At 34.8% G+C, this 26,051-nt stretch overlaps 2 protein-coding genes across 6 annotated transcripts; both read right to left on the bottom strand.

The window, feature by feature from the left end:
* Window positions 1–809: 809 nt before the first annotated feature.
* On the bottom strand, window positions 810–13,466 carry LOC119069164 (protein spaetzle-like). Of its 4 annotated transcripts, none has more exons than XM_037173071.1 (5): window positions 13,009–13,428; window positions 6,985–7,057; window positions 2,695–2,778; window positions 2,252–2,618; window positions 810–1,397 (listed from the first exon to the last, which is right to left on the bottom strand). In XM_037173071.1, the coding sequence occupies exons 1-5, from the start codon at window positions 13,060–13,062 to the stop codon at window positions 1,205–1,207; spliced, it is 771 nt and encodes a 256-aa protein (XP_037028966.1). In that variant the 5' UTR covers window positions 13,063–13,428; the 3' UTR covers window positions 810–1,204. The 4 variants fall into 4 exon arrangements, with proteins under 4 accessions (XP_037028966.1, XP_037028965.1, XP_037028968.1 ...); XM_037173070.1 differs by having other exon boundaries at window positions 6,976–7,057; XM_037173073.1 differs by lacking the exon at window positions 2,695–2,778 and having other exon boundaries at window positions 13,009–13,466.
* Window positions 6,331–25,702, bottom strand: LOC119069166 (protein spaetzle-like). Of its 2 annotated transcripts, XR_005086281.1 has the most exons (6): window positions 25,411–25,702; window positions 24,849–24,906; window positions 22,743–23,097; window positions 19,946–20,453; window positions 14,044–14,053; window positions 6,331–6,341 (listed from the first exon to the last, which is right to left on the bottom strand). XR_005086281.1 is itself a non-coding variant. In XM_037173074.1 (4 exons), exons 1-4 carry the CDS (start codon window positions 25,462–25,464, stop codon window positions 20,261–20,263), a joined length of 660 nt encoding a protein of 219 aa, XP_037028969.1. In that variant the 5' UTR covers window positions 25,465–25,702; the 3' UTR covers window positions 19,089–20,260. The 2 variants fall into 2 exon arrangements, 1 of the variants encoding a protein (XP_037028969.1); XM_037173074.1 differs by lacking the exons at window positions 6,331–6,341; window positions 14,044–14,053 and having other exon boundaries at window positions 19,089–20,453.
* Between the last annotated feature and the right edge of the window lie 349 nt (window positions 25,703–26,051).

Genomic DNA, 26,051 nt, shown 5'->3' on the forward strand with positions numbered 1-26,051 from the left:
TGGTTTTACTTTTTCAAAAAAAAGATTTAAGTTCAGAGAAATCATCAAAAAACGAATATTTTTGCGCACAAATGTAGGCTAGAAAATTGCCAAGGGGTGAGCGCTCTTAATTACTTGTTAATTATTTGCATGAGTGGACCAGCTGAAGCAAATTCATTTCTAAATTTCACTGACGTCGACTGTAAGAACATTCACTAAAAAAGGCTATGGACAAGAAGTGGGATAAGTATATCTAATCATCGGTATATTCTGAAGTATGTTTGGCCTTTGGGATTGACGCAGTAGACTCCTGTAAACTTTTGTATACAGTAAGGGGCAGTGAAATTTCATCATGAATTTGCTTCAGCTGTTTTTCAGCCGATCCATACAAACAATAAAGTCTTTATACGATTTGACCACTACCACTGTGAGTTGCAGCTTCAACGGCATCGGGGAATCTGACACACGGTGCCAAAAGAACGCACTTTTAAACTACCTAAAAGGTGAACTCGCACACGCAAGTTCATTGCCGCAAATGCTTTTTAGCCATGTCATCGACTTAACGATTCCTTTTACAAAATTTTGGTATCGAAAAATCGTGTGCGAGTTCACCTTTTGCGTAGTTAAAAAATGCGTTGTTTTAGCACCGTGTGCCAAATTACCCCACGCCGCTTCAACTGTCTAAAGAAGTATAAAACAGTTTTGATTGTATGAGTAGATCAGCTGACACACAGCAGAAGCAAATTCATGTGGAAATTTCACTGCCTCTAACTGTACTGAAAATGATGTTATTCAATTGACAAAAAAAGGGAAAGAATCCAAACAGAACGATCATTAAAACCAATTTTATTCGCATAAAATGTTGTTCGTTTTGACTAAAATTAATTTTGATTAAAATTTACGTACGAGATACAAATATTATCTTTAGCCAGCATTCGAATATTATATTTATAGTATTTTATCACCATAATTGTATAATCACATAATTTGTAGTTCAATATATAGTGCCCCCGTTCGGTCACAATAACTAAACTAATTTGCTTCCAGTACACATTTTTCATTAAAAAAGTTCTAACAAATTTTTCCGTTCAGAGTAGAGGGTTACAACTTTTTGATATTTATTCAATTTCTCCATCACAATGATATGCCCACTACTCCGCCAGACACTTTGACAAATAAATAACCCGCTGACATTTGAAATTTTTATTCTTTTTTTACCAATAAACTAATTTATTGATCGCTTATTTCTGTCCGTTCGGATTAAGACGCATTGGCAGCACGATGGTAGTCGGAATAGATCTTTGACGGTGTGACCACTTTCGTTTATTGCTAACAGTTGACGATAAATGTATTTCTGCTTACATTCAGCTTTATATCCAAGCGGGAAATTTTGTGTCATTTCGCATTGTTTTGTATGGCTGAAAAAAAGAAACGCAACAGTTACAATTTGCAGTCCGCGGAAATGGTACCATGAAAGTAGGAAGAATATGTTTGGTCACAGCAATGATCCTAGCATGAACATTGAATTGACAAGTGTCAAATTTGGGGGCTTTATTGATGGTACCGCTTAAAATTGTTTTTACTTTATGCTTTACGTACTAGCCTTCCACCATAATAATCCGGGTTCGAGTCCCGTGTCAGGCAATTATACATGGAATTTTTCTAGCGATTAATGTCGTAACGTTTACTCAAGCTTCATTATTAGGTAGTTGCAGTGTGTTTGGTGGCTACAACGATGTACACACTGAATGACTTGTATGACGTAATCCAAATACGATGATTTTGTGTGCATAATGTCTAGCCTATATTCAGGCGAGATATCAATTACGCGCCTAACTTTCCTCAGAGATTATTTGCATACTTTGAGGGGTGGTTTAGAAGTCATGTTAGGCCGGTGGTCCAGATTGCGCTTGTTATTGGCCGAAAAAGGCTGTTAGTGAGGCAAATCAAAACTCATTCAATGAAAACAAGTCGTCTATCTTTACAAAAGAAACACAGTGCCTATTGTGATTTCATCAGCCTCCGAATATTCCTGCGAGAAGAAGACTTGTCTCAAGTATCAAGGAATCTCGCACTGGCGTGATTCATATGATGACACTTTTCTTTTACAAAATACGAAATAGTGAATAACACGGGTGAAACCCTGTGTGGCATAGAATAGCCGAGTCCTTCCTGAATATTTTTTGTCCGTTCTTAAGTTTACAAAAGATCGTTTGGTTCGATCACTAGGTGAAAAGCACAGATAATAAATGAGAAAGAGTATTTTCCTTACATGCATTCCTCAACCCGAACGCCTTGCGTGTAGTTCTTCTGGTTAACAATATACATCCATGTGTTATCTTGTGTCAGTCCAGCTTGCGGATGAATAATTCGCTCCTGACTTTTGCACAGTGATTCTTCCTCTTCAATTCCATTATATCGATTCGCTATATTCGATCCTCCTTCAATCATATCGGCACCGAATAATTCTTCGTATTTATGCGCATGTTCCTTCAACAGCAAATCAACTCGAGCTGTCGGATAGTTGTCAATCGCTTCACAAAATGTTGATCCCTTTGCACATTTCGGCTCCGACGCACCCGGCGACGGCACGAATGATGTCTGGGACATTTCTTCCTCGGGAAATCGAATGTCAGAATCTGAAAAAATGTTTTCATTCAATCGGTTTTTTGTTAAGTCGTTCATCGATGAATGAATATTCTATTTCAACGCTACAATTTAAGATATATCGCCACAATTCATTAATTGTCTGGAGTTCGTGCAATGACCAAATGTTCTTAGATGCGCTTAAAGATTTCACTTGAAGAACAAAAATACATTTTAATTAATGTAATGGTTAATGAAAATGGTAAATACTAAATGAACATACAACCACAATATATACCAGTCCCATCAGTTTAGTACGTAGAGAAATATGAATAAATCAACAGGCAGTTTAATAAGCTAAACCATTTTTGCTGCGCTATCACATGCAGGTAGATTATAGCCTTGGATTAAAGCCATCAAGTGGTGTGGATCCTTACATAAATACGTGCAGAATTTTACGTAAATTTCGTTATAATCCGATTAGAATATTTATACACAACTCGTTTTTGCTCCAAAATTATCGTCGCTGCTTCGCATATGTGCACCTGTTCCGGTCTTAACGTTTTCCAATAATTCAAAACATTTTTCGAAGAAAACAAAAACGAAAAACCCAATGAAAAACGTGTATTGCATACACACATTGTCAATTAATGAAAGTTATACAGCGAACACATACGTTGTATTGATGGCGATAAATCAGAAAAAAAAATTTAATTCGGATGTGCTAATGAAATCAGCGCTGTTTCGCAGAAATATGATGACTGCACAGCGGTAAGATTTTATGGTTATTGATTTGTTATATTGGATAATTTTGAAAGAGGAAAAGTAAACACCGTAACTCAAGAAAAAAAAATGTTGTTCAGATCCACAAAGCACGGGCGGCGAGATGCTTACGGCTATATGTGTGTGTCTACAATTGAAAGCCGTTTTTTTTTTTACACAAAACGGTCGCCTTTGTACACACTAAAAAAAACTCGACTTCATACCCAGTGGTATTTGTGGAACAAAAAAAATTTTGATTTTATACTAAGTTATCAATTTCTACACATGATTGAAGACAGACCCACCGAAAATATGTAACGGCACAATGTTAGGATTTTATTGTTTTTGCCAATATGTCGATTTTTCTTATATTAAGAGCGCTCACCCCTTGGCAATTTTCTAGCCTACATTTGTGCGCAAAAATATTCGTTTTTTGATGATTTCTCTGAACTAAAATCTTTTTTCGAAAAAGTAAAACCATTAAAGCATGCAAAAATGTGTTACTTCTAAAAGAAAATTTGGTTTGTGACTCAAAACTTTACCTACTGGGAGAAAACAACTACCTACTGGTAATTTACACATTTTGCAAATATTTCCAAGTGGGATAAGTTATCAACCACAAACCAATTTTTCCTTCAAAAGTAACACATTTTTGCATGCTTTAATGCTTTTACTTTTCCAAAAAACGATTTTCTTCTTCTTCTTCTTCTTTTTCAGCCTGTTTCTATCCACTGCTGGATGTAGGCCTCTCCAACTTCTTTCCATTTCGTACGATCCATTGCCATTTGCTGCCAGTTTGTACCTGCAATATTCTTAATTCCGTTTGTCCATCTCTCTGGTGGTCTACCTATAGCTCGTCTTTTATATGGTCGCCAGTTCATGATCTTTTTGGTCCAACGTTCGTCTGTCCTTCTTGCAATATGTCCCGCCCAGCTCCATTTCAGAGATGCTATTCTTTCCATGACATCAACGACCCTGGTTTGTTGTCGAATCCATTGATTCGTCATTCTGTCTCTGAGTGTTATTCCAAGCATACTCCGTTCCATGGCTCTTTGTGTCACTCTCAATTTATCTTCGGATGCTTTCGTTAAAGTTAACGTTTCCGCTCCATAAGTGAGCACTGGAAGGACACAAGTGTCGAAAACTTTGCGTTTCAGACTATTATTCATTTTGCTTTTGAAAATTAGTCTGAGTTTTCCGAACGCTGCCCATGCAAGACCAATCCTACGTCTTATTTCTGCAGTTTGGTTGTCCAGACCTAACTTCAGCTTATGTCCTAGATATACGTAGCTGTCGACTCGTTCAATGACAGTGTCACCAATTTTGATTTCTCTATCGTCCCCGATGTTGGTCATGACTTTTGTTTTCGATAAGTTCATCTTGAGGCCAACTTTGTTTGCCTCTTCACTTAACTGTTGTAGCATAAGCTGAGCCTGACCTAGATTCGCTGCTATCGGTACAATGTCATCAGCGAAGCGGAGATTGCTCAGGTACTCTCCATTTATCTTTATTCCCATTTTACTCCAGTTTAACTTCCTAAAAACACTCTGCAGAATCGCCGTGAATAATTTCGGTGAAATGGTGTCACCCTGCCTTACACCTCGGCCAATTCTGAATTTCTCCGATTTTAGTTCAGAGAAATCATTCAAAAACGAATATTTTTGCGCACAAATGTAGGCTAAAACTTTGCCAATGGGTGAGCGCTCTTAAGTTTTAAACGAGGTTTGAGGAAGGTTCCATTACAATAAGTGTACTTAGTGAACCCTCTTTGACAGCACATACACATATAGGAAACGTCACCAAAAAAAAATTTGTAAAACATTTTTAGTAGTGGACCTGCGTCACGCCCGCTTACTAACGTGCGGGCATGATACGATACATCTTCTAGCTCCCGATACAACCATCCGAACCTCGCCTAAAGGTTTTAGCAAACCTTTAGGATTTCTTATAATGCTAATTATTTCTCCGCCTAAGGTTAGACTCAGATATTTGTACACAGAATTCATAGTGAATGGGTTGTGTCACTTATGTCATTGAGTGACAACAAATACCCCACCTACACAGATTGTGAAGCTTCACATATCGTGGGCAACATTACTATAACTTTTAGGGGAAAAAATTATCAAAATCGGTTTAGTAGCTCCTGAGATATCGGAGGTATGTCCTTGAGTAGACAAAAACACTGTGTGGAGGTGATAAAACTGTCTAGCCATTGAGTCCAACCATTTTAGTCAAAATACATGGTCTCTTCATGTAAAGTAAACTTTGACACTAATTTGACTGAGACCAACTGTAATCGATGATATTAATAAAATAAATTTGTCTTCATCCAAATATTATCAGAATTTGATGGATCGTGACTTGACTCTACCCGGTATTACTTTTAGGAATAGAATGACGGATTAGCGGACTGGAGTAAATGATTCATAGCAAATAGGGGGACTAGTACAATAAAATGGAAATATTATGGGTAACGGGCAGTCAAACGGTTCTAGGCAGTGCTCCGATACTTCATGAAATCAAAGTTAGATAAATATTAGCAAGAAGAGAACACTAAGTTTAAACTTCGTTCAGAAAATATTATTTAAACGAATAAATTTTTAACCAATAATTTGGTATGAATTACGTATACTGAAAACTTTTAAATGAAAATTGATATGTGACTACTGAAACGTAGACGAGTTACCTTTATTGTCGCACTGAAAATTGTTTGCTTGGTAGTTTATATTGTATGAGTTGAGTGTATAGGGTGGCCAAAAAGAACTGAACATTTGAAATAAGGGAGGATTGTATATGACTCTTTGATATAACCTGTCTACTGGACGGACAATACCAACCAAAATTACAAATCAGTTATGAGCTTCTCCATTACTTGATTTCCACATGAGACATTTCAATTTGAATTTATTTTTACCATCAATAGCGCGGAGAACCGGCTTCTGATCTGGTCTGTCCTGTACACAAAATTTCTCTCTAAGACATGTGACCAACAATTTTCCGTTCTCAAAACATTCCTACAACTCAATTTTTCCGTACAATTTGGGACCACTCTAATGTACACAAGTTTCACATTTTAGTGCCGCAATCTGCTTACATAAATAGATAATAAGCGAATGTAAACCTCAAAAGGTATCTTCACTTGATGTCGTTGGAAATTTGAGCAGGTATACAAACGAAACTTTGCAGCTACATAATAATCATACGATCACTTGTTACTTTACGGTAAGTAACTTCGTCTTTGTGAATTTATATGTGGTTGGGGAAAGGGTCTACCAAGTTTTCAGTTTCATTTTAATCATTTAAGAGAAATTGGTTGAAGTCTTTCAGATATACTGCCAAGATTAAGAACTCAAGAACTCTAAGTTACTGTCCAGACAGTCCTTTTTTTGAGGAGCAGCACATTACCTCATAATTACTTCTTCCTTCTTAACCCACCCGTCAAATTTTTTTACTCCAGCTATCCGATATTAAGCGTTAGGATCACATTGCACAAAACACAACGAAAAGGGATAAATTTACGCATGTTTTATTTTCGCCACCTAAAAAAAGCAGTCTGCAATTTATTGCCACCAGAACAAAGTATCAAATTTTCCAAATGAAATATACGTTTAACGTGTCCCATGCCAAAGCGTATTTAGTGGCATTTACCTCTCTTACCTCTCCGAGTCGTCAGTTTTTCCATGTCGTCTGGTGTTTTCGTTCCATCGCTGCACGGTGTGGCAATTATTTCCTATAAAAGTTTAAATGCTTTATACAACGGTGAAAGTAACGTTTCATGTGTAGAGACAATTGAATTTTGAATGTAATAAAGTGTTGATGCTAATATTAGAGGCGCGTTTTATTATCATTTCCCTTCACTCATCACACGTTGTTGTAGTTGGGCTTGGATGCGTATACGTGTTTACAAAAAAAAAGCACGCGTAGCGTGCGACAGAACGCATTTTGTACCGAGAAGAGTTGAAGAACAATTTTCTTTAATTTAACCACAAAAAGTCTGATGATAACGATGCCATTTATTCATTCAAAAGTCGACTTGTGCAAGGCGATATTGACATATTGTAATTGTTGTAGATATATTATGTTTAATAATCGATTCACCTTAAAAGCATTAAAGACGCGGAATATAAATACATTTGTCTTATCTGAGAATTCATTATGAATTCGTCGAAAATTATTTTCAAAAAAGAAATTTAGGCGACAGTTAAAGTTGTTCATATGCCGCGTGTCTTTGGCTTTTTTATGTTTTTTTTTTTTTGTCTTTGTCTGGAAAGTCAAGAACTCCAGATGTTGTCTTAGCTTCAGTGAATACATTATTACGCGACTCAAGTGCTTTTCAATAACAATTATAATTTTGAATACATTTCAGTCATATAGTACAATTATAGCACAATGTGACGCAAGTGCCTAGGCCCCAAAACCAGTCTCAGATATTTTTGATCTTCCATACCTGGCTGGTTGTAAGTGGCCAAAAGTCGAAAAATGAGGTTTCGTAGTTCGGATTTCATTTCCGTAAGGTGGCGAGGACACGGGCGTGTATGGGTTCGTTGGAAAGCTGAGGTCAAGTACTCCTGGGGCAAATATTAACTTCATAAAATTTGCTGATAATCGGCCGAAAATATGACTTCTGGAAAATTTCTCAGAATCGATGGAACCTCCGTGAACTTTGATGAGAGCTGTGACCTCACTAATGAAATCCGAACTACGAAACCTCATTTTTCGACTTTTGGCCACTTACAACCAGCCAAGTATGGAAGATCAAAAATGTCTGAGACTGGTTTTGGGGCCTAGGCACCAAGGCCTAACTAGACATATATAAAAAAGTCCCGGAAAAAATAGCGCCGATTTCGGTCAGTCGAAATTCAAAAGAATCCCTCGAAAGAACTGATAAAAATTTTCTTTCTATTTTTTTCTTTTTTGGCAAGTATCAGTTACTTTGTAAGTAGACACAAGGACCTGCGTCACTTCCACCCTTCAGAGTTTTATGACTCATATGTATACACATACTGTTCCCCCCTTTGTGTACACTTATCTTTGATATATTATTTGGAGTGAGTACACATATAAAATGTGTGATATATATGAAAGTCTAACAAACTGATTCAAAATTTAACAAACCAAAAAGAATGCTTCAAACTTAAAACAAATTTATTCAAAGTTTGCTGATGCTTGTTAAATGCTGCAGTAAATCTCTGGCGAAAACAGACAAAGATATTAAAATTATGAAACGATGAAGAGCATATATATTTGCATATTGTATCGATTGGTGTGTGATGCGTCGTCGTATGCAGTGTCTTAATTGGAACTGAGGCCTGACTGCGTTGATTCTATTGTTAGAATGATGGAATTAGGATAAATGTTATGATAATCTTTTCCAACAAAGCACGAAATAATTCCGAATCGTTTACAAGACTGGAAAGCTTTCAAGAAATTAATACCATTGCAGTGTGGAAGCCTTGATTTTCTTCTGTAACTTTGAAACGGTAAATCTTTTATTGTTAAAGGCAAAAAGCGCACAAAGCTAACAGCCTGAAGTAGACCATATTTTCAGTGTTATATTCACCAATTCCAATCTGATTTAATGCAGTAAACGCTGCAGTTGATCGATTTTTTTTGTTACTTGAGTCGTAAAGATTATAACTTCTTTCCTGGTTAACTTTTATATGAATCGAGAACTGGTTTTTTCCAATACTCGATTTTTAACATTTTACGACCTTGGTTTAGAAAATATTTAAATTTAAATCACGTTTCATATGAATGCGTGGAGGAAGACGATAATAACTGTTTCGTATTTGCATTAAACGTGTCGAAAGTGAATATGATGCGTTAACATTATTCTAGACTAAAACTTTTGTTTTCCATTGCAAACAGGAAAAAAAGGGCTGCAATCGACGTTATGAATGAATTCTCTTTACAAAACAAAAACTCATAGCAAATGGCATGCCAAAAAAACCTGAAATTTTTTTAAATTTTTTTTTGTTCTGTCGACGTTTACATGACTATGGTGACGTATCGAATACAATTTTCCACTGCACTGAACATCGAAATTTCTTTAAAAAAATGTTTTTCCATTGCTCTATCTAGCACCGAAGTTAACTGTGCAATCAGTCAAGTGGAGGGCGAGAGAGCACTGATTTTTCTCTTTATTTGTACATACTTTGATGAGGAATACGCGGTGGTGGATTAATCATTCATTGAATGATAATGCACCTGAAAGTAGGCTCGTTGTTTCGTGGTAATAGAGGTTTCTAACGACGTGACGTAAGATCGAATTTTGATAATTGAAGACAACGATAGAGTAAAATTTGAGCAATAAAAAGGTGAGAAACCAATTCGTTATTAACTTGAGCTTTCTATATGCGGGGTATCTGAAACGGATTTGAGCTAGTCTGTATAATTCACCCGAACAAAGTTTCAGATTTTTAGTAGTAATTTTTTGAGTTGAGTTACGAATTGTCGGCCTTTTTCTCTTCTCACTTACAGACTTATTACCGAAATCACTGACGAGAAATTATATTTTATCACAATTTCAAGACAGTCAAAATCGGCATTTGAAAAAGATAGTCATTGATCTGGGAAGCTTTGCACAAAAGGTGTAAAAATTGTTCACCCAATGCGAAGACAAGGTTGACACCAACACAACACACCATGAACGCAAAATTTCCATTTCGGTAAGTGAAACGACCATGATTTTGAGTACGGAAGCAATTTCCATTTCATCGAAATAATTATATTTATGCATTACAGTACAGAGTTATGGTGATGTCTCGTATGAAGCAAGTTTTTGTTCATTAGAGCCAATAAAATTAACTTCAAATCTCTAGTCTGATTCGATTTTTCTTTAACGAACAATCACTACACATTTTATTATATATGGGTTTCGAAGTACTAGATTTTGAGTGAATATAATGAAGTGCGTCATGTGAGTTTGATAAATGATAAATCTAGTTTTTCAACATTTACTAAACTTAAGTGAATGTGAGTGGATCTTGCGGAATTCATTTAAAGAGAAGGACGTTTCTAATCTCATTTTGTTTGCTGTATTCATAACATCGAATCATTGTAGAATCATATAACCATTAAGTTCAACTAGGAACGAATAATTTCCGAGAAAATTGAATGCATTCGACTGATAAATTGCTGTTTGCCGAATAAGTTAGACTGTTGTTTGTGGGCCCGTGTTGATTTCTTTACCAAACAGATACACTTATGTTATCAGCGAAAACGCGCATTTTATGTTATATTATTGACATTATACGTTTCTCATACGTGACTTGTACAGCATTTATGGCAATAAACAGGTTTTCCGAAAACTAGTCAAATCAATCAACAAGAAATTTTAAAATTAGACAAATACCTGAATACAATGTCGTAAAAATGGCATACAACTAACTACGAGTACAAATATCAATGCACAAACGAATTGAATTTTGTCAATTAAATGGTACCAATTAGATCTTTTGTTGTACAGGTGACATAAATAATTAGGCACAAATTGGAAGCGAAACATTTGTTTCATTAGCAACCCAAAATGTGGAGTGTTATGGCAAAAATGTAACTTTTTCAATAAATGAAATATTTGTTTGGCAACTTTGAAATACAAATATTATCAATTTACAGGTTGATTAACCACAAATTTTGACAAAATGTTAAAAATAATTCTTGAATGGAACGGAATGTGACCGTACAATCGTTGTCAATTACGGCCGCTTCGAACGGAATACAGATTATTTGTTTGTTTTCAATATTCAAATCGAAAATTTAGCTGGCAACCATTCGAAATGTAACAGATCGGGAAGTCCGCTACAAAAAAAAAAAACAAAATTTTTTAATTGATTCAACCATTCCAGATAATTGTTAATTCGTTGCTAGCAGCATACAAATTTCCAGTCATTATATCAGCTAAAAAAATATAACGTGATCGATATCCAGCCGCCCATCAAAAGGTCGAATTAAAATATTCCCACAATCGCACTCAGTGCTGGACTGGCTCAAAAAAGCCCTTCGGGCGTTGTATGAAGAAATTGTTCAAAAGGCCCTTCGTTGCCCCTTATCCATACAAAAATCAAAAAGCCATTCGGGAATCGCCCGAACGCCCATAGGGCCAGTCCGGCACTGATCGCACTGCTCCGTTGCGATTCATACGAAATGTCAATTTTCTATTTTGACACAGAGACAATGGTTTAATTTTCCATGCGTGCGTACCAAAACAGTTGTTTATGCAACTTAGCATCATAATGTGGAAAATTTGCAAACTTCAGATTTGTCTTTGTTAAATAAATCGTTGTATGAATTTCGGTGCAAAGTACTTTATTAGGTGACGGCCTCGTGTTTCTTACGTCTAAGTGGCATAATAGTTATTGATTTAACAAGCATGAAGGTATATTATCACACTAGATCCGAGGCGAAGCCGAGACATCGTGTTCGATAATATACCAGCATACGATTCACGTTATATAAAACGTTCTATGCAATGAAGAATCACTGAATTGCCCAAATGTTTTCTTCGACACACGATGTGTATTGTAACAATACTATTGTTGCACTCGGCCTCAGGCATTGAGTGAAAATCTGCACATCTAGTGTCTAAGAAAGCGTTTATCATTCCGTGACACAAATAACTATTATCCAATCCCCGACAAAACACCTGAACCGGTTTTGACCTGAATCTGATTCAATCATTTTTGGCATGACCCCACCTGATTTTTTGTCTGAGACTTGACCTGACCTGATATCTGACAGATTGAAAATTGGTTTGAAAAATTCAGGTTACCTGACAGGTTCGATTTAAACCAGCTTCAGGTCAGGCTGGTTTTCTGAATGTACCCTGACCTGACCCGAGTTTTCAGGAAATACGCGTATCTATTCCAGACACCTTTGCTATATGATTTGTTTGACATGATATAGATACTTAAAACAGATAATTCTAATCACAATTCAAAGATCATCGAGCGGCTTGTGCTCCTGTCCGTAAAATTTATCAAGAGCTTAGAGGGAAAACACCTTCAATTCTTATGCTGGTGCATAAGTTTCCATGAAAGTTATGGACTACAGTGAACGACATCTCAAATTTCTCCATGTCATTTTTTTCAGAGAATGTCATTGTGAATTTGCAATGACACAATAAAATTCTCAGAAAAATTTGACAGTGAGACATTTGAGATGTCGTTCACTGTAAGTTCAATGTATAGTCGCATTTTTGGGAAACATTTCGTCACGAGTTGCAAGGATAATCCCAGAAATGATAATCTACAGATATAACTGTACACGCAGATAGTTTCATTCAGAGATTTCATCATGTGAGTAAATGCACTTGAGCATCAGAACAACAAATTAAAAAGCAACGATCTTCAAACAAAGTACGACCTTCGTTGCTACCTAGCTTTTATGTTCAAAACTTGCAAATCGTCCAGCGTTTGCATCGTTTTTTCAGTAAAATCATCTCCGACTGGGGTTATCAATAGTTCACGCATAGGAAGGGTATTTTAAGACTTAATCTCGCAGTTACTTGTGTGGTGTCACATTTTGCACAGAGAAATTTCACTTCTCAATGTAATGCGACTATCAGTGTATGTATAATAAATCCACACAAGAATAATGAGGTGACGGAAGGCAGCTGCTCATAAACTATCGACTGGATTTAGGTGTTTTATGGTCTAAAATAAAAATGAAAAAAATACTTACAACAACAGCACTCAACTGAACAAATGAGATCAATAAAATGTATATATTCCTCATGATGCTTCGTCGTAAATAAACAATTATATTCGCGCCGTTCAATTGATATATTTAAATATCCACAGCTGTAAGTGTAATTTATTGCTGTAATTAATTTCTAACCAATTATTGGATAATCACAGATAATCTGGCACGTATGACCACATAAATAATAGAATGTTTCAATATAAACACACGAAAAAAAAGACACAAAATTTGTAAACAAAATTAGCCACAAATATAGACTCGGTAAATAAATATAATCAACGTTCCGAGAGGCTTGTATTACACATTCTCGTTTGGCAAAAAATTCATTTAATAGGACAGAAAGACAACCACACACCGACTGTTGCTCGAATATTGTTGACATGTGACTGAATGGCTCTTAAGTTTTAAGTATATTTAAACGGCATTCATATGAATACAAACACACGTATATAAAAGTTGATATTAACATTTTTATGCTGAAAAATTTATTCATATTTTGCGTAAATTGAATAGTGGGAGGAGGTTCGCTACTGTTCCCTTTGAAGCATTTTAAAAAATCAAAAAAAAAAATCAATAAAGGTATGTGTGATGCGGTATTATAAACATATTTTCCACTGGAAAGGTGTTATACACATTCAAAAAGTTTGGAAGGAACTTTGAACAATGTTGGTTGCATGATTCTATAAGATGCACAAAACTATTTCAAAATTCTGAAACTTCAACGGCAAAATATCTGCTCTACAGATTCAACAGGTAAGATGAGTTTTCGCCGGAAATTCGTTGTTAATTACAATTGAGTGACTTGAACATGGGTATTGTGATTGCTGATACCGTTTCACAAGTCTAATGCAAAGATTTAAAAAATTATTGTCAGTAAGTTGAGGTAAGTGGGAATTTACGACAAATGATTTGAAATCGTTATGGAAGCGTCACGACGGACCTGTCAACGGAAATCTTACTTTTCAATTGCACCAATCGGGATTTTCTACAATGTGTGATGGCCGAGATATACACAAAAGTTAGTCTACCCCTCAAAGCCTTAGGTGCTGAAAAATAAATCAGTCAAAAACACTCAAATGAGTAAAAGTGACGCAAGTCCCTGTGCATACTTCCAAAACAACTGATATCGCTGGAGGTGACGTATTTTGCGCTTGTACGCAAAAACTGTAACAGCAAAAATTTGACCAAAGGAATTCTAGAAACAAAATTTTACCAAAAAAATTTTGCGTCACAAAGTGGCAGATGATTCGGACGTATTAGGTCATATTCTTGCCTATTTTAAAAAAATTCAGTAAAACAGTACTTTCCTCAACATCTGCCACTTGTGACGCAAAATTTTTTTGGTAAAATTTAGTTTCTAGAATTTCTTTGGTCAAATTTTTGCTGTTACAGTTTTTGCGTACAAGCGCAGAATGCGTCACCTCCAGCGATATCAGTTGTTTTGGAAGTATGCACAGGGACTTGCGTCACTTTTACTCTTTTGAGTGTTTTTGACTGATATCAGTTCTTTTGGAAGAATTAGAAGATTGAAAAAATTTGAAAAATTTGAAAAATTTGAAAAATTTGAAAAATTTAAAAAAATTTGAAAAAAATTTTGAAAATTTTGAAAAATGTAAAAAAATTTGAAAAAATTTTGAAAATTTTGAAAAATTTAAAAAATTTTGAAAAATTTTAAAAATTTTGACAAATTTAAAAAATTTTGAAAAATTTTAAAAATTTTGAAAAATTTAAAAAGTTTTGAAAAATTTTCAAAATTTTGAAAATTTTAAAAATTTTAAAAAATTTAAAAAATTTTAACAAATTTTAAAAAATTTAAAAAAAATTTAAAATTTAAAAAATTTAAAAAATTTGAAAAATTTGAAAAATTTGAAAAAAATTTTGAAAATTTTGAAAAATGTAAAAAAATTTGAAAAAATTTTGAAAATTTTGAAAAATTTAAAAAATTTTGAAAAATTTAAAAAAATTTGAAAAATTAAAAAAAAAATTAAAAAATTTTGAAAAATTTGAAAAATTTGAAAAATTTAAAAAAATTTGAAAAATTAAAAAAAAAAATTAAAAAATTTTGAAAAATGTAAAAAAAATTAAAAATTTTAAAAATTTTGAAAAATTTAAAAATTTAAAAAATACTAGGGAAAAAAATTGAGGCGAGCAGAGCTTACCAAATACCAAAAGCGAACAAATTTGTTCTACCATAGCCATCCACCCACACAAACTTAAAGGTGTTCTTATATGGGACCTATATGGGAACTTCGAGGAGCCCTAGTTCCGAAACGAGGCCGGTTCCCCCCAAATTTTTTTTCTTGAATGTCTTAGAATGACGACAAGAATCTACTCCCAAAATTTCAACAAAATCTAAAGAAGACTTTAGAAGATAGGAAACACGGACGGACGGACGGACGGACGGACGGACTAACAAAGTAACGTAGGATTTTTTCATTTCGTTTAAAGTACTGAAATTGACCAAAATGTATGGAAATGGGGCTTCTTGGAAGATTTTTTGCGTGGCCAAATTTTAAGCTGCAAGAACGTGTGATAGCTCGTTGAACTCGTACGAACGCCTAGTTTTTTGTAATGGTAATTTGGAGTCATTTGTCTTTGAGTTGAAGAACTTCAATATTTGCTGTATATATGGTTCTGCAGTCTACGACAAAAAATTTTTTTTTGAAATTTTTTCTAGTAATAGGACTTGCATCACGGGCGCTATGCTAACGCGCGCCCATGATGTCTTAGTGGAAGAAATGTTTTTCAATCATGCTCTCGGTCCAATAGTCAAAACTTTTTTTTAATTGCAGAAAATGAGTTTCATCAGCGATTCGCCTGGAGCCAATGATACAATCTGAAGGTCGGACTAGGAACGTTTATAAATGATTTGTATTAGGTAGGTCCCAACTCCACTACTGTATTAAGTATGATTTATGAAGAAGGGGACGATTGGTAATTCGTACGAAAGACAATATTCTACATACAGATCTTCATACATTTCTGATTGAATTTACTCGCATAACATAAATGGTTGTAATCTTCTTAGCCGAATCATTGCATTAAAATTGGTCATAAAGATTTCACGAAGTTATTCTTAAGTTTTGTGTTGGTAGTATTACATCCAATTCCTGATAACGAGAGAAGTTTTACGGGGAATTATCGGATTATTGTGACATTTATAGAAAAGCAGATTTTTTCATAAGTTTTCATGTTTCAAACACTACTTTTGATGTCCTCACCAGGTAAGTTCCATTACATATTTCCAGATGTAAGTGAATGATGAAAAGTCACGTTTTCTGGCATTCTGTTCACCGCGGTTCGGCTTTTCAAACCCCTATTTATATAAACGACTAATACCTTAAGTTGAAAAGCAACGAAAATTTAAAACTTTACTCAAATGAGCTCAGCAACAAACAAAAAACAATTACCGTGCATTTTTTTAAACTTTTGAATCGCCCATGGTATAGAGCTATTGTATAAACGACGATCCGTGTTTCTTTTCGTACCATCAGGTAAATGTACAACCGATTTAAAAATCCATCTTCTCCGTAGAACAACATGTTCAGCAAATCAAATTAAAATATGCAAATCGTCTTACTTAAGCACTGGGTCTTTTTCCTCTGTGTACTTATTGCGAATCAACTTTAATGCACTTTCTGGTTTAAATATTCTCTTTTGTAATATTGTCGTCTTTCTTCCAACATAAACACTATTTAAACTCAGTCAGAGTAGTTTTGTGTTCGTCTAAATATTAGAGAGATTGTGATTTGCACTTATCAGTCGATGAAACATTTACGATATTTTTATAAGTTCCGTATTTAGAGAGAATACCTATAATTCTCAAGTTTTACGTCAATTTTTAAATGAAAATCACAATCTACCTATTAGTGCGGTATTATAGTACGAACAGAAATTTTGCGAATGCAACAAAAACTTCATTTCGTTATTAATAGTTTTTGAATTTTAAAACTATTTTCTTAAATGTAATTGTGATTTCGTTATAGCAGCTTCGTCTAATATAAACAGTTTAAATATTTATTGAAAACCGGCAATCGATGATGGATAAAAAAAAATCCATTGATTGCTAATGTTTTTAACAGTGGAACACAATGACCGCGCTGACGTACGTTTTTTGTATGGAACACACGTCATACAAACATGTTATGCATTTTTAAAAAGTCTACATTGGATCTACGTGCGTAGATTTTGTCTCTATAACTGATGCTTATTACAACATTAGACTGATGTTCGTTTAAGGTAAAAATTATGAAAATTACTTTCGGATGTAAACATTGGTTTCATAGATGAAATTGTATAATCTGTTGATGGGTCTTGACGAGTATTCAACCAGACAAAAGACAGTCATACGTAGCATTACTTTAGCAAATGGATTTCCGTTTCAATTTAAAAAAAAATCTTCTGAGCAAACTACGTCACTACGTCCGCCTGATCCGGAACTATCGAATTTCAAAATATAAAATTGAATTGAATTTCCCACAATTTCTTTGATATATAGGACTGATGGTCTTTGAAATTTGAAAAGTTTAAGAGTGATATCGCCAAAACTTGAACCAATTTTGGTGAAAATCAATACAATGGCTCGGCGATCCGGGCAAGCTATAGCTCGTTTGAATCGTCGTTCAATTCTAAGAAATAGGTATCTTTTACATTTTATGTTTGTTTGCCATTTTCGAAGTGAACACGTGAAAAGTGATTGCATGTCAAAGGGTGGTGAAAGCAGTTTTTTTTGTGGTAGCTCGAGATAGACATTTTTCTAAAAGTTGAAATTATGTAGGCCTTTGACAGACCTTCATAAAGAGTATAGTCGTCGGTAAGGGCCGCCACCCGTACTGGACTTATGGCTCAAAATATGGTCAATGTCTGGACAGTCCTGCTGGCTTGCAACAGAACTTTTCCGCCGAACTGACCATAGGGTGTTGTAGCTGGACGTACCCTCTTTCCTTCCATGTATAATAAACCCCAGAAAAATTTTGTTGCAAGCCACAAAGTTAGTCGAAGTAAAATGTCTGCCCAGTTGACCCATATTTTTCAGTGTTCTCAACTTGTTTTTGGTCTTCAAACGGGATGGAGCGATGAAAATGAAATAAACGAGATCAAAATTACATGTTCAGCACAAAATTGTTCTGAACCATTCGATCATTGGTCTTGAAAATGTTGCGTTTCTCCTACTTCGTAGTAGGTGGAAAATCTCATTTATTTGACTTCGTAAAATGAACGGAAACTCAAATGCTTTTTTCGCTTTGAATAAATATTGTTTTTTAAGCAAAAAAAACCGTTAAAGGGTAAATGTGATGCAAGTCATTCATCTTACTTAAAAAATAACGGATATAGCTGAGGGTGACGCATTCTACGCCAAATATCCAAGCTGTAAATATGTTCCTCAGTCCACACAAAAAAAAATTATTAAACTTTTTGGTAGTGGACTTGCGTCACGCTCGTGTACGATTACTATATTCTTACTCGTGGTACTGCCCTCTAAAAAAACCACTAGCAACATTTCTTGTTCACGAGAGGTGTCAATTTTTGGGTACACTCACACAGACTAGAGATGTGCGGGCCGCCCTAAATTCACCTACCCGACCAAAAATTCGTCGGGCTCGGGTTTCAAAAACAAAGATTCGGGCTGACCCGACTTTATTCGTCTTTAAGAAAAATGTGAAAACTTAAAGAAAAATTGCAATCGCCCGAGCGTAAGCTTACTTTCAAGTGCTCGTTAGATTTGTGAGACTACATTATTACAACGATAGGTAACCGAACATCACAGCAGTTTTGTGCTAAAACCACTGACGGTCTACTTAAAAGAAAAACCAAAATATTTTACGATTACAAATTTTATTGGAAAAATCATTTGCAATTAAGTTAAAAATAAAAAAGATTTATATTTTTTATCGATGGAGAACATTTTTATAAGATGTTACTTTGGCGTTTGGTATCGTATACCGAAACGTTTTTTTTATAAATCATGTTGAAAGTCACTAAAAACGCGAAATTTCGAATCAAAATACAAAAATTTCCATTACAACAATTTATTTCGAATCGAATTTTCGAATTTTTAGTGACTTTCAAAATGATTTATAAAAAGAAGTTTTAACTTTTTTGGCATATGCTTCTTATAAAAATGTTCTCCATCGATAAAAAATATAAATCTTTTTTGTTTGGAACTTAATTGAGATATTTGACTTCAAATGGTTACATTTTCACATCGCTTAGAAGAAATTGTTTTTTTTGCATAAAATTACTATTTATCACCATCGTTTATTAATCACATAAAATTTGTTTGTTAAATTTAATAAATTCCTAATAAACTGTTCTTTGTCTTTGAATGAGATTAAATTTTCCTTTCAGTACAATTTTATTTTAAAATTATTTTAAGTTAATTTACCATTTGGTTACAAGTTCAAATCCTCTTTTTTTTCGTTTAATATTTTACTTTTAAATTCCTTTTTTTGTAATACCATAATATCGCAACCGCACGAATTTCATAACTGCAACTTTGAATGAACAAAGTTCAGGATGAAATATTTAACCAGCTCAACGACGTAAGAAATTGCTCTTGTGCTGTATCCTCTGTAAATTCTTGAGAAATGAGTATATATCGTTGCACTTCCAGCAGGAAACTATGAGGTGCTTTTGACAAAATTGTGAAACTCACCTTCTGAGTTGGAACGAAAGTGATTTCTCGAGTTATGTATGGTTCGTCTTGTGTGCCACACATTTATCAAGAATTTTTTCAGGTATTTACCGCAAACAGTGTAGAATGTACTCATCTTTGGAACAAAAGCAATTCGAAACATTTGTCGCTATATGGTATAAGTGTAGGATCAAAATGATCAAAACAAGCATTGAACGTACGTTGCACGTGTATCAAAAATTATTGTAACCTACGACGCGGTCTCAAATATTTAAACGAAACGTAAGAGTGCACAAAAGGTGTGAATTATGTTAGGGGTCGCCCACATATCATGCAAGCATTTGAGTGGGTTCAAAGGAACAAAATAATTGTTTGCGGTGGCTATTGTTTTAGTGGGTGGGTGGATTAAAAGCTTTCCCACTTGTTTGCCTCAATAACATATGGACGCTCCCTCAAAGTATATAATGCAATTACATCGAAATGGAGCTTTTGTTTCAATGCTACAATTGTTTTGAATTTCTTACTTGTTGTTCCATTTTCTTTTCAAATTCATTGAGTAGAACCATTTTATTTTTGACCATTCAGTTTTATCATTAATCAGTGTAGTGATCGTCGTTTTCTGTCCGTTTGAATTAAAACACATTGGCAACAGGATGGAAGTCGAAATAGATCCTTAACAGTGTTTCCGTTTTCATTTATTGCTAATAGTTGTCGGTAGATATATTTTTGTTTGCATATAGCATCATAGCCGAATGGGAAATTTTGCGTCATTTCGCACTGATTCATATGGCTGAAAAGGAAGTGATTTAAATTAAAGTTCTCTTACAGTATAGTATATGAGTATAATGACTAATGACGTTGGTGATTAATTAATTTTCGTATATGCGGCGTGATTAACCTTATTTTATCCACTTCTGACAGTTCGGAGAAGAAAATGTGCATTTTCTCGCCTTTGACAGGGGAGAAAATAGAAATTTTATACACCGAACTGTGTTTTTGTTTTTAAAACGGTGCAACACATCTTGAACATTATTAAAAACAACGTTGCGTTCACCTCTGGACGAAAATAGGAAATTTCAACTTGAGCGATTCGCGGCCCTCGCTCCGCTCTGGCAGTAAAGCTTAACTGTTATTGCGATTTCGTATTTTCTTCCATCGGTAAACAAATAACTATTGGTGCAGTTTGGTGTTATATAATGGATGCGCTCAACAGCGATTCTTGTACTATCATAAAATTTACAATTTGTGTATATACCAGACAACAGAATGTGCAAAGTTTGGAAACATATATATTGAAGATGTAAGAACTACACGACATTGTGACTTTTTCCAAACAACAGACAAAGCTGTTTTCCTGTAATCTAATCGATACGATTTTAATAATTAAGTCGATCCAAAGCCTAATAGCTTTTACTTAACGGTTGTAATTGAATGGCCATTTCACAGTCCAGATCCAGAACAGATTAAATTCCGGTCTTTAATTAAATTTCACTTTACTGCGAAAAAAAGATGATTTCGAATTGGAAATTTTAAATTTGATGTTATCCAGTTTCCTTTGCTACTGAAATGAATAAGACGATTACCTAAACAGACATTCTGAAAAGCACTAAATCGCATTAAAACTAAGCTCATGAGAAGTGTTCAAATAAATGTTACGCTGTGCTATAGGTAGCTGCAGCATTTTTAGCCCCGTACGAAGTACAAAGGGGCTTATAGGATTACGATGCCGTGTGTAATTGATGGAATTCGAAGCAGACGGTAAGGGCAAAGTGTTTGCCTATGTTCATAGATGACGAATCCGCAATAAAAATTTTGTCTGTCCGTCTGTCCGTCACGTCGATATCTTGAGTAAATCAAATCCAATTTCAAAATTTTTTTTTTCCTGAAAGATAGTCGAAATAGTGAGGCTAAGTTCGAAGATGGGCATATTCGGGTCGGCCCTTCGTGAGTTAGGGCCGCCTAAGTGCTTTAAGGTCTTTTGGGGATATTTATGGCAAAATTAACGATGGAAATGTAAATGACACGGCAAATGATAGGTATTGTCAATACCAATCCAGCAAAAAAAAAGTTTTTTTAAATCGGGTGAGTGGACCGTGAGTTAGGGCCTTAGAAGTGAAATGCTACTAGGGCCCTATGTGTATTTTACATTGAACTCGAGTAAATTTCATTCGTTTTTCGAAATTTTTGTTTCATTTGGAAGGTAATCAAAGGCCGAATAGAATGTTGTTGAAAAAAAATTAAATTTGGGCCCTTGGACTAAGGCCACTACTAGGGCCCTATGTGTATTTTACATAGAACTCGAGTAAATTTCATTCGTTTTTCGTAATTTCGGTTTCATTTGGAAGGTAATCAAAGGCCGAATAGAATGTAGTTGAAAAAAATTTTAAATTTGGGTCCTCGGACTGAGGCCGATACTAGGCCCTATGAGTATTTATACTCAAAAAATTAAAATCTTAGGGCGATTTGAAATTTTTGTTTCATTTGAAAGACGCACTAGGGTCACGTACGCAATAGATATACGGGTTTGTACGGGGCTCAGTCGCAGCAAACGCTCCGACTGTTCTGATGGCTCGTTTATTACCAAAACTAAACTGGATTTGGAGAAATGTTTAAGTATTTTGTTTACGTTCTTGTTTTCAACATATTGCTGTAATGTATATGAGCCTTTTGTGGAAGTCCAGGCAGATGTGACATTAAATATTTAAAGATCTTTTGATGGCCGAACATTTTTAAGTAAGTTTTCAGAGACGAAACGAATAAGTTGTTGCATGCAAATTCTGAGTCCCATGGTTAGAGCGCTCGACTCGTACACAGTCGTGACAATTCTTGGATTTAAATTCTGGTGACGAAACTCAAAAAAGGGTTTTATTTCAGTTTCTTGTTCGATTTTCTTATTCGAGTTTCTGTATCGGTCAAAAATAAATTTAATAAGTAAAATTTATCAGTAATGTCTCAATCGACAAATCAAAAAATGTTTTCGGTTTTCAATATCCAAAACGATGTTGAAAGTGGAAATGTGTCATTAGTTACAGTGTTTCGTTTCAAAATTTAGATAAAAATAAATAAATTTGATTCTTACATGCATTCGTCAACCCTCACACCTTGTGTATAATTGTTTTGGTTAACTATGTACATCCATGTGTTATCTTGTGTTAGTCCTGCTCGGGGATATATTAATCTTTCTTGGCTTCTACATAGCGACTCTTCCACATCAAATCCATCAAATCTGTTTAGTATAGTATCCGGCATTACCAAATCGGCTCCGAATAGTTCCTCATATTTGTGTGCATCCTTTTCCAATATCAAATCAACATAAGCGCTGGGATAGTCATCGATCGCTTCACAAAATGTTGATCCCTGGGCACATTTTGGAACTGATTCACCAGCTGATGGTATGAATATGGTCTCCTCGTCCGGAAATAAAATTTCTGAGTCTGAAAAGAATTGGTTTTCAAATTCTCCGATACGAACTGTCTGCAACCTAATTTTTTGTCCGTAGGCATAAAGTGGTTGGAAAGTTCAGGGAAATCGTCAACAATATGTTGCATGCCTGTGAAAGTTTTAAACATTCACTTCAAACCTAACATAAACTTGGAGCACTTTCCTCAACATTTTTAGCGTTGTTTTTCTGCTATCGTAAAACGGCACATAAACAGCTCATTCAACTTGTCTAGCACCATATTTTGTTGTGCTTAACTCTCGACATTATTTTGATACTTGAGACAACAAACTAAAAATTTGAATTTTAATCTCCGTCACTTAATTCCTAGCACAACATTTAATTTAACGAAGAGACGCTTAACAGAATACAAATGTATTGGCAAGTGAACAAGCACGTTTCAGGGATCACGACTGAAATAGTGAAGATTGAGCTCAAAAATGTTAAAAGGCAATTCTCAGTGTAGTGCTAAATCTCAATGAAGTAAGATGCAAATTCCATATATTTTTGTTGTTATTGTGCTCCTCATCGTGACGAACTTTAGCAACGCTAAAATATTCTGCGACGAACTAGGCTGTTTTTTGAGAACAGTTGTTTCACCAGCTGTGTGCCACCCTGGGATAGGGATGGTTCGAGACGGAAACTGTCGATTAAAATTGAAAAGGAGGTTATTCAGTGCGTTACCTGTGTGCAGACGCGATCAGGTGAGGGATGAAGATGGAATTTGTCGAATAGTTTACAGATAAAACCGATAAATTAGGGAGTAAACACAAAGTGATTCTGTAAATTGTTAATCAAGAACACTGATTTTGTTCAATAAATTACGTTTTCCACAGCACATTGAACTTTTCTTTCACAGTCTTGTAGTGGCGAAATGCATTTGTTCACATTTTTTTTAAAAGATATTTTCGAGTTCAACTCGCGCAAATATTTTCATAGAATAGGTACTACCGACAACGAACTGGGCATTTCCCTCTCCGTCACTTGAATACGAACACAACATTTAATTTGATAAATTGATGAAGAGACATTATTTGTCTCAATTGCATTGGAGTGTGAATAAGCTGAACCATTCAGGGATCACGACAAAGGTCTTGCTTGAGATTAAAAATTGAAAGGGGGATTCACGCGACGACACATCAGTGTTGTGTTCAATCTTAATGAAATAAGATGCAAATTAAATATATTTCGGTCGTTGTTGGGCTCCTCGTCGTGATGACCTTCAGTGGCACTAAAATATTTTGCGATGGCGGTGCCAGACACGATGAACTAGGGAATAATCGTTATTCTGAGAGGATAATCAATTCACCACTCATATGCAAACGGGGGGAGGTGATTGACGAATATGGAAACTGTCGAAAACTTTGGAAAAGATAAAGCCGGCAGACGTAGCAAGCTGATATTATGAAGTGTTATTCAAGTGCATTGAATACTGTTTTTTTATTATTAAATTAAATTTTTGTTACACCAAACGTCAGACCACGGTGCAGCTGAACCACTTATTTTTTTCAAAGTTCGTGATCATATGGAATTTCTATTGCATATGGTTAATGCTACAAGAAATGTGCATGCAAATTTAAAATCCTTGGAATGGGATCGGTTGCAGAAAATGATTCCATTTTATATATAAAGAAAGTTGTTCAGCCGCACCGTGCAGACAATTTCATTCGGATGGTAGTTTATTCGTTTATAAAATGAGTTGCCTTCCGACCCATTACAATTGGTTGAAAAATGGTCTATAATTACCTCGTTTAGATCTCGAAGCAGGCATAGTCAGTCGTTGAAGTGGTGTGGCGGATATTTCCTGGAAAGGATTTCGAAGATATAATTTGGAATTTAGTTCTCGTGATTTGCATCAGAATTTTCATCCAACTTCTTCAACCCAATTTTTTTTCCTTCTGTGGTTTTTTTTGGTTTATTCAGTCAACATTGAAATTGCGTCAGGAAATTATTTACTTTTTCAATTGTTTGAACACAACATCGGAATTTGCGTATGATGAAATTATTATCAACAAAGCTGCACCTAATTTGACTCATATATCTAACACAGTTTGTATTTTCGAATCATTCAATGGAACTTAAAATTTGATAAATCCGAGCGTTAGTGCTGCAGTTCACTTCAAGAAACGTTAAAAAAAATAATTGGCTAGTCTTTGCTCTTTGCTGTCCTTAAAATTTTATTATTAAATCAAATCAGACACTCGAAAATTATATTCAGTTCTCACAGACGAAACAAAAACCAACAAAACACTTTCCGTGTAGAATATTCGTAATAATAAAATAAAGTTAAGATGCAAGTCACACCTACCGTTAAAATGATTTGAATAATTGAGATCCATAAAATGTTGTTTAAGGTGCTCATGTTGCTTCCGTTTTTAAGTTTTATCAAGTACTCAAATTTGTAAACTCAATTTTGGTTATAAATAAAATAATTCACAGCATCTATCCGTGTGTGTTTACGGACACCGACTACATTCGCTGACACTGTACAACTGAATGGATGTTAAGTTTTAAATACAGACGGTTTTTACGGCGTCAAACTATAAAAGTTTGCAATTCTAACTTGGGTTTTTCAACTCAAAGACACCTTTATTATTCGCATACATGGATACAGACAGATACCTTTAAATATGAAACTTTTTAAAGCACCACACGTGTGTTTGTAGAACAATTTTCTTTCTTTATTTTAAATAAAGTCACAATTTGCTTGAAGCTGCCGGTTAAATTAGCGTTCTCTACTCTATCCCCTACATTCTGAATTTTCTAATAAATTAAAGAAGCTTTAATGACTAAACTTGGCTGGTTTATTGGTACTTCAACCAAGATACAGTCGTAAATTCACCCCTAATGGTGGTAACGTATTATGTCGTTGTAGAAACGGGAAAGTCATTGATATAATTAACATTAAATCTTATACTTCGATTGTTTAAACGATCGTCCAGTACTTTA

This window comes from Bradysia coprophila (genome assembly GCF_014529535.1).
Source record: "Bradysia coprophila strain Holo2 chromosome X unlocalized genomic scaffold, BU_Bcop_v1 contig_26, whole genome shotgun sequence".
NCBI classification, from domain to species: domain Eukaryota; kingdom Metazoa; phylum Arthropoda; class Insecta; order Diptera; family Sciaridae; genus Bradysia; species Bradysia coprophila.